This window comes from Parus major, chromosome 5 (genome assembly GCF_001522545.3).
Source record: "Parus major isolate Abel chromosome 5, Parus_major1.1, whole genome shotgun sequence".
In the NCBI taxonomy this organism is placed as follows: domain Eukaryota; kingdom Metazoa; phylum Chordata; class Aves; order Passeriformes; family Paridae; genus Parus; species Parus major.
The window spans coordinates 7,160,556-7,168,863 of NC_031774.1; the positions used below are offsets into that span (position 1 = coordinate 7,160,556).

General features: G+C 55.1%; 2 protein-coding genes across 2 annotated transcripts in view; both read right to left on the bottom strand.

Moving 5' to 3' along the window:
- RHOD (ras homolog family member D) overlaps positions 1-8,308 on the bottom strand; it is a gene marked incomplete at its 5' end in the record, with an annotated part of 13,645 nt that overhangs the window by 5,152 nt on the left and 185 nt on the right. The window contains one exon of the mRNA XM_015631615.2: positions 2,879-3,001. Within this exon, the coding sequence (XP_015487101.2) occupies positions 2,879-3,001 (123 nt within the window). The remainder of the gene's footprint in view (positions 1-2,878; positions 3,002-8,308) is intronic.
- Positions 4,042-5,628, bottom strand: LOC107206123 (mas-related G-protein coupled receptor member H-like). The gene has a single exon (XM_015631614.3). It carries the CDS (start codon positions 5,408-5,410, stop codon positions 4,460-4,462), a length of 951 nt encoding a protein of 316 aa, XP_015487100.1. The 5' UTR covers positions 5,411-5,628; the 3' UTR covers positions 4,042-4,459.

The following is an 8,308-nucleotide window of genomic DNA, read 5'->3' on the forward strand; positions in this document are numbered from 1 at the left end:
CCCATCCCATCCCATCCCATCCCATCCCATCCCATCCCATCCCATCCCGGCGGTTTCCCAGCAGGCGTCCGCTCCGAGCACGGCCCGTCGGGCTCTGCTGCCCTCCGGTGGGAATATTTGGGATTGCCGGCAGCCAGACCCCTCCTGATCGCCTCTGACATCCCAGACACCTTCTCCCCTGACAGCCCCGCTCCCGCCCCGGTCCCCCCGGGATCCCCTGCAGTGTCTCCACTCCTGGCCATTCCACGCTCCTCCGCTCCAATAAATGCTGCTGGATCCATCCCACTGTCGCCTCATATCCCTCTCCAAGGGATGCTGGGGGGCGGGACACGGCGGGTGAAGCTCTGGAGGAGGATCTCCAAGAGGAACAGTCCCCAAAAACCGTATGAGGCAGCCCGGGGTGAGCAGCCCCGAGGGAGGGACTGGAGCCTGAGGCATGGGGCTGGGAAGGATGGGAAGGACGGGAGGTGGGTGGGCTGCATGGGGGAGTGGGGTAGGTTTGGGATGTGGTGGGGCTAGTGGGCAGGTGTTGGACATAGTGGGAAGGTGTGGGATGTGATGGGACTCGTGGTAATATGTGGGATGTGGTGGGGCTGGAGAAAAGGTGTGGGGTGTGGTGACCCCAGCGAAGGCACAGGGAGGTGGGTGATGCTCCGCGGGGCCCGCGGTGACAAACATGGATGTCACCCTGCTCCTGGAAGGGGGTGGCCGTGCTGAGGACCGCGGCTTCCTCCTCTCCTTGCTGCTGGACCATCCGAGCCTGCTGAGGGTGCGGCTGAAGGAAGTGGAGAGGAAGAATTTCTGAAGGCAGAGCCCTTTGCACCTGGCTCACAAAATTAAAAATTCAAGATCTTTGGGGAGATCTCTGCTGTGACACTCTCAGGGCAGTCATGGGGGAATGCTGAGCCCCTGGGCCATCCTGTCCGTGCCGGCTGTGCCAGTGCCAGCCCAGCTCTGGGCACTCGGGATCGTGGTTGCTCCAGGGAGGACAAGCCATGGCTGTGTCCCCTCCCTCCAGCCACAGTCCCGGCTGGCAGCAGGAGCCAGAGGAAGCTGGGAAGTGCGGGCAGAGGGGGCCAAGGCAGCTCAGCGTTAACGAAGCTGTTTATTGATATCAGACCACAGTGGGATGCAGGAACCAGGTGCCAGGGGGATTTTGGGACCACAGCCATGTTGGGAAGGGTCTGTTTGGGGAAACAGTGCTCTAGGAGAGGAGGTGTGAGGGAGGAGGGAAAGCCATGCTCCAATGTGCTCCCCGCAGAGCATCCCTCCCACATGGCCCTTGGCAGTGCCCCTGCTCCTTTCTCCTGCAGGAATAAAGTGGGGAGGGTGATCTGGTGGATGTTTATTGATCAGGTGACTCAATGAATCCCTCAGCCTCTGTCCCGTGGTGCCTCATCAGTGCAGTGGAAGGGATCAACAGGCTGGGTTGGCTGTGTCCCTGGTGGCTTCATTGCTGCGGGCAGTGTTTTCTTCTGGCTCCCCAAAGACCCTCTGGAGAGATTCCCTGAGGGACCCCATGGAGCAGTTCTTCCAGCATGTCTCTACCAAGAAGTAGATGAAAGGGTTGATGGTGCTGTTGATGCGGGCAAGCAGGAAATTAGCCTGGGAAGGCAGAATGGTGTAGCTGAGCTGCTGCAGGAAATTCCAGAGGCTGAGGGGGAGAATGATGAGGAGAGAGATGAAGATAACAATGTGGAGCTTTTTGGGCTTGCCCTTCTCTGAACAACTCATGCCCTGAATGCAGAAGAATACACTGTAAATGAGCATAAGGGAGCAAAGAGGAGGAGGTGGAAGCTGCACAGGGAGATGCGAGGCACCTGGCAGTGCTCTTCATGAAACTGGCACAGGGAAGGCACTGTTGGATTGAGAGCGATGAACAACAGGGAACTCATCATCATGCATGGCAGGTGCTCAGAAAAGAAACAGCAGCAGCAGCAGAAGAAGAAATTCAAGGCTAAAGAGCCTACGTAACCGTATCATGTTCATGAACACCACACGGTACAGCCCCATGCTGGAGCACAAGAGTGACAGCTGGAAAAGGAAGCTCAAATACCCCAGGGATGCAGTAACAGTGGTAGACTTGGTGGGGTCACGGGGGAGTAGGAAATTGCATCTTTGGCTACATTGGAGTTTCACTTCCATTGGTTTGGTTGTAGGACTTTTTTGTTTGGTTTTTGTTTGTTTGTTTGTTTTCTGCAAAGGAAGTGATTTTTTCAAAGCTCTACTTGAAGAAGTAGCAGAGCAGGACACATCCTCTACAAGGAGGAGCAATGTGGATGGGAGCATGAGGAGGAGAAAGAGGAAGATGGCGACAGCCAGATTGAAGATGAAGTCAGTGGTGAAGCCAATGTTAAGGAGGCTGATGACAGCTCCATTCCCAGCCAGCCCACAGATGAGCAGATGAGCAGTGTCACACTGTCTACATTGGTGTCACAACTGGCCACGTTGGTGACATCAATCTCACAGAGATTATCTCCTTCTGTGGGTGAGGTGGGAGATAAAGACACGGTGCTCATCTCCATGGATGAACACTGGGCAGGCAGTGGGATGTGGCCCCTGGCTGTGGTCAGAGCGGATGGGGGTCAGTGGTTGGAGGGTCCAGGGATGGACCACACGACTCAGCAGGACCCTGCAATGGGAAGGATTCAGTGCAGAGAAGTCAGATGTGCAGGGGAGGAGGGTGGTGGAAATGGTGGGGTGGGAAAGGGAGGTGGGAGGGTTGGGATGTTCAGCAGGAGATGTGGAAGGGAAGCGCGGGGCATTAGTGGGAGGAGCTTGGGAGGGCCCTGCGGTCACCGGGAGAGGGTGGCAGGAACAGAGCAGCTGCTGGAGGAGAGGAAGGTGGCATTGGGAGAAAGGAAAACATTCCACTGACCTGTTCACTGTGGGGCAGCAGCAGGCAAAGGGGGTCTGTCCAGATCAGCAGTGCTTCCTGGTTCTTCTTGCTCCTTTGGGATCCATATCCGAAAGCGGCTCCTCCCAGGTCAGTAACATGAAGGAGAAAGTGCCCGGATCACCAGGAGCTCCCCATTCCCGTTCTGCTGGCTCTCTCTGTGCCCTGTCCCGGTGCTGCTCCCCAAGGCTCGGTTGAGTCACAGGGGAGTCGGAAATTGCATCTTTGGCTACGTCAGAGCTCCACTTCTACAGAGTCATTTGTCATGATTTTTTGGGGGTTTTGTCCACTAAGGAAGTGGCTTTTGCCAGACGCTCCACAAACAGAATTTTGCAATTAGCTCATCATTTCCTGCCGATTAGAAACATTCCACTTCCCTGCAGAATGTCCCATTCTCCAACTGCCTTCCCTCTCTCGACAGCTTCTGCCATTCCTCCTTTCTCCTCCCTGAGGGGTCACGGTCCCTCCAGCAGCAGAGGGATGCTGGTGGCACTGGAATGCTGGCAGTGCTGGCAGTGCTGATGAAGCAGCTGGGTTCTCGTCAGAAGCATTTTGTATTCTGGGAAGAGCTCCGGGATCATTGCCAAATCCTGCCCTGGGCCCAAGGACGCTCAGCTAAGCTTCCTCGCCATATTCCAATCCCATTCTCATCCCGGCTCCCCTTTCCTGCTGCCTGTCCCCATCCCATCCTCATCCCTGCTCCCCGCCCCGCTCTCCATCCTCACCCCATCCTCTCCATCCCGCAGGTTTCCCGGCCGGCGGCGGCTCCCCTGCTCCGAGCGTGGCCTGCTGTCTTCCAGCGTCCTCTGCTGTCCTCCAGTGGGGAGATTTGGAATCGGCTCCATCCAGACCCCTTCCTACCCTCTCCTGACCCTTCCAGACTCCTCCGACACCCCAGACCGCCCTCCCTCGGGGCCACCTTTCTCCCCCAACAGCCCTGCCCCGCTCCACCCGGACCCCCGGCAGCGTCTGCTCCTCCTGGCCATGGTGCTCTAGGAGCCGGGAGGGAGGAGGAAAGCCCAGCTCCCCTGTGCTCCCCTCAGAGCATCCCTCCCACGTGCCGCTGCTCCCTTCTCCTGCAGGATTACACCGCGAGAGTGTTCCAAATGAGTGTGTGTGATCACTAAAAGAACCACCGCCAAGGGCATCACTAAAAGAGACGTTTTAGTTAAGCTGTTAAGCGACAGTGCAAGGGAGCTCATTGGCCAGGTTCGCTCCAGCGCTGACCAGACAGGCACAACAAGGAAAAAAACTTTACAAAAAAAATCCAGTCAATGAAACAAGAAATATGAACGCGTGTGTGGACGCAGACAAACAGTCACTGCAAGGTCCCTGAGAAAAATTCCCCTCAAAGGCAGTGTAATGCTCACACTGGATGCCTTTGCAGCTGCTCGCCGGCAGAGGGTCGAGCCTCGAGGAGCAGAGGGATCCGCCCAGGATCGGTGGGAGTTCAAGGATCCTCCGAGTGCAGCAAATTGGAGAGTTCCTGGCTCAGGTGACTCAAGGAGTCCCTCAGCCACTGTCCCGGGGTCCTTCAGCAGTGCAGTGGAAGGGATCACAGACTCAGAACGCTGTGTCCATGGTGGCATCATTGCTAGAGGCAGTGTTCTCTTCCGGCTCCCCAAAGACGCTGTGAAGGGCCTTCCTTAGGGACTGCATGGAGAAGTGCCTCCTGCAGCTCTCCATGAAGCAGTCCCTCCTCCAGCTCCCCACCAAGAAGTAGATGAAGGGTTTGATGCTGCTTGTGATGCAGGTGAGCAGTAAAACCACCTGGGAGGACACAGTGGTGTAGCCGAGCTGCTGCAGGAAATTGCAGAGGCTGAGGGGGAGAGCAAAGAGGAGGAAGAAGAGCACAGTGAAGAGGATAACGATGTCAAGTCTTTTGGTTTGCTGCTGATGGGGGTCAGACTTGACCTTAATGAAGAGGACTGTGCTGGAAATGACCATGGCTGGGGCAAAGAGCAGGAGATTGAGGGTGTCCATGGAGATGTGAGCTCCCTGGCAGTGCTCATGCTCCTGGCAGAGGCACAGAGAGGTAACTGTGACAATGAAACCGATGCACAGGGCCCATAACAGGACATTCACCACCTCCAAAAGGTGCTGGGGACGATGCCTGTGGTAGCAGAGAGGGCAGAGGATGGATGTGCACCTGTAGATGCTGACTGCCGTCAGCAGGAACAGCCCCAGGTTGTAGGGGAGCAGTGACAGCAGGAAAAGTATCCTCAGGTAAGTCGGGGGCATGATGCTGGAGCAGGACATGTTCTCCAGCAGGTAAAGCAGGGTGGAGGGGACCATGAGGAGGAGGAAGAGGAAGTCAGCAAAGGCTAGGTCGAAGATGTAGAGTGTGATGGAGTTCCTGTGGATGACGGAGAGGATAGCCCCATTCCCGGCCACACCACAGAGGCAGATGAGCAGCATGACACTGTCTACAGCCATGCTGGTGACATCAATCTCACAGAGATCGTCTCTTTCTGTGGGTGAGGTGGGAGGTGGGGACATGGTGCTCACCTGCATGGATGGGCGCTGGGCAGGTGGTGGAATTCGGCCCCTGGCTGTGGTCAGAGTGGGTGGGAGTCAGTGGCTGAAGGATCCAGGGATGGACCATGCAGCTCCTCAGCAGCTCCGTGCAGTGTGAAGGATTCAGTGGAGAGAAATGAGATGTGCAGGGGAGGAGGGTGGTGGAAATTGTGGGCTGGTAGGGGGAGGTGGGAGGGTTGGGCTGTTTGGCAGGGCATTGATAAAGAACATAACGAATGAACAATTTCAACTCTCCTGAAGTTGTTCAAAGACCAAGTGGCCAAAAAGATAAAAGGATATAAAGGCAGGCACACAGGATGATAAAGGTGGCTGCAGCCAGGGGAGAAGCAGATTAGGAGGCCTGCAGTGGTTCTGTGACAAGAAGCAACAGCGCATGGCCAAAGGCAAAGTTCAAGGCAAGTTCACCTTTAATATCACAACGTTCAGTGAATAGGACAATCAGAGACCCCTCTTAAAGATCCTCCAGGATCATGAAAGGACTTCCAGTAGGAGGAAAACACATGGGAATTAATTCTAGGAAAATGATATTTATGTATTAGGTAATAAAAACTTTTGAATGATTATGTGTGGTTATAATGGATAACCCTCTGTTGCAAAGTTGTAAAGCATTATATTACAGCTCTGTTTACTGTTGTAAAGTATTATCACACACAGAACAAGGAGAGATCCTTCTGTGTGTCCTGCTTCTTCATGCCTCCTATTGTGTGAGAAAGTTTATTTTGCCTGATTTTCATATCACTCCCCAATCCCCATCCCCAGCATTCTCTCCATCGCATCGCATCGCATCGCATCGCATCGCATCGCATCGCATCGCATCGCATCCCATCCCATCCCATCCCATCCCATCCCATCCCATGGCTGCTCCCTGGCTTGAAGCGCTACCTGTTGGGCTCAGCTACTCTCCAGGTGTGACATTTGGGATCAGCAGCATCCAGACCCTTCCAGACCCCTCCTGACCCCTCTGACACACCCAGACCCCCCCAAGGCTGCCTTCCTCCTGGCAGCCCCGCTCCTGCCCCGTGCCACCCGGGACCAGGGACATCTCTGCTGTGACACTCTCGGGGCAGTCATGGGGGAATGCTGAGCCCCTGGGCCATCCTGTCCGTGCCGGCTGTGCCAGTGCCAGCCCAGCTCTGGGCACTCGGGATCGTGGTTGCTCCAGGGAGGACAAGCCATGGCTGTGTCCCCTCCCTCCAGCCACAGTCCCGGCTGGCAGCAGGAGCCAGAGGAAGCTGGGAAGTGCGGGCAGAGGGGGCCAAGGCAGCTCAGCGTTAACGAAGCTGTTTATTGATATCAGACCACAGTGGGATGCAGGAACCAGGTGCCAGGGGGATTTTGGGACCACAGCCATGTTGGGAAGGGTCTGTTTGGGGAAACAGTGCTCTAGGAGAGGAGGTGTGAGGGAGGAGGGAAAGCCATGCTCCAATGTGCTCCCCGCAGAGCATCCCTCCCACATGGCCCTTGGCAGTGCCCCTGCTCCTTTCTCCTGCAGGAATAAAGTGGGGAGGGTGATCTGGTGGATGTTTATTGATCAGGTGACTCAATGAATCCCTCAGCCTCTGTCCCGTGGTGCCTCATCAGTGCAGTGGAAGGGATCAACAGGCTGGGTTGGCTGTGTCCCTGGTGGCTTCATTGCTGCGGGCAGTGTTTTCTTCTGGCTCCCCAAAGACCCTCTGGAGAGATTCCCTGAGGGACCCCATGGAGCAGTTCTTCCAGCATGTCTCTACCAAGAAGTAGATGAAAGGGTTGATGGTGCTGTTGATGCGGGCAAGCAGGAAATTAGCCTGGGAAGGCAGAATGGTGTAGCTGAGCTGCTGCAGGAAATTCCAGAGGCTGAGGGGGAGAATGATGAGGAGAGAGATGAAGATAACAATGTGGAGCTTTTTGGGCTTGCCCTTCTCTGAACAACTCATGCCCTGAATGCAGAAGAATACACTGTAAATGAGCATAAGGGAGCAAAGAGGAGGAGGTGGAAGCTGCACAGGGAGATGCGAGGCACCTGGCAGTGCTCTTCATGAAACTGGCACAGGGAAGGCACTGTTGGATTGAGAGCGATGAACAACAGGGAACTCATCATCATGCATGGCAGGTGCTCAGAAAAGAAACAGCAGCAGCAGCAGAAGAAGAAATTCAAGGCTAAAGAGCCTACGTAACCGTATCATGTTCATGAACACCACACGGTACAGCCCCATGCTGGAGCACAAGAGTGACAGCTGGAAAAGGAAGCTCAAATACCCCAGGGATGCAGTAACAGTGGTAGACTTGGTGGGGTCACGGGGGAGTAGGAAATTGCATCTTTGGCTACATTGGAGTTTCACTTCCATTGGTTTGGTTGTAGGACTTTTTTGTTTGGTTTTTGTTTGTTTGTTTGTTTTCTGCAAAGGAAGTGATTTTTTCAAAGCTCTACTTGAAGAAGTAGCAGAGCAGGACACATCCTCTACAAGGAGGAGCAATGTGGATGGGAGCATGAGGAGGAGAAAGAGGAAGATGGCGACAGCCAGATTGAAGATGAAGTCAGTGGTGAAGCCAATGTTAAGGAGGCTGATGACAGCTCCATTCCCAGCCAGCCCACAGATGAGCAGATGAGCAGTGTCACACTGTCTACATTGGTGTCACAACTGGCCACGTTGGTGACATCAATCTCACAGAGATTATCTCCTTCTGTGGGTGAGGTGGGAGATAAAGACACGGTGCTCATCTCCATGGATGAACACTGGGCAGGCAGTGGGATGTGGCCCCTGGCTGTGGTCAGAGCGGATGGGGGTCAGTGGTTGGAGGGTCCAGGGATGGACCACACGACTCAGCAGGACCCTGCAATGGGAAGGATTCAGTGCAGAGAAGTCAGATGTGCAGGGGAGGAGGGTGGTGGAAATG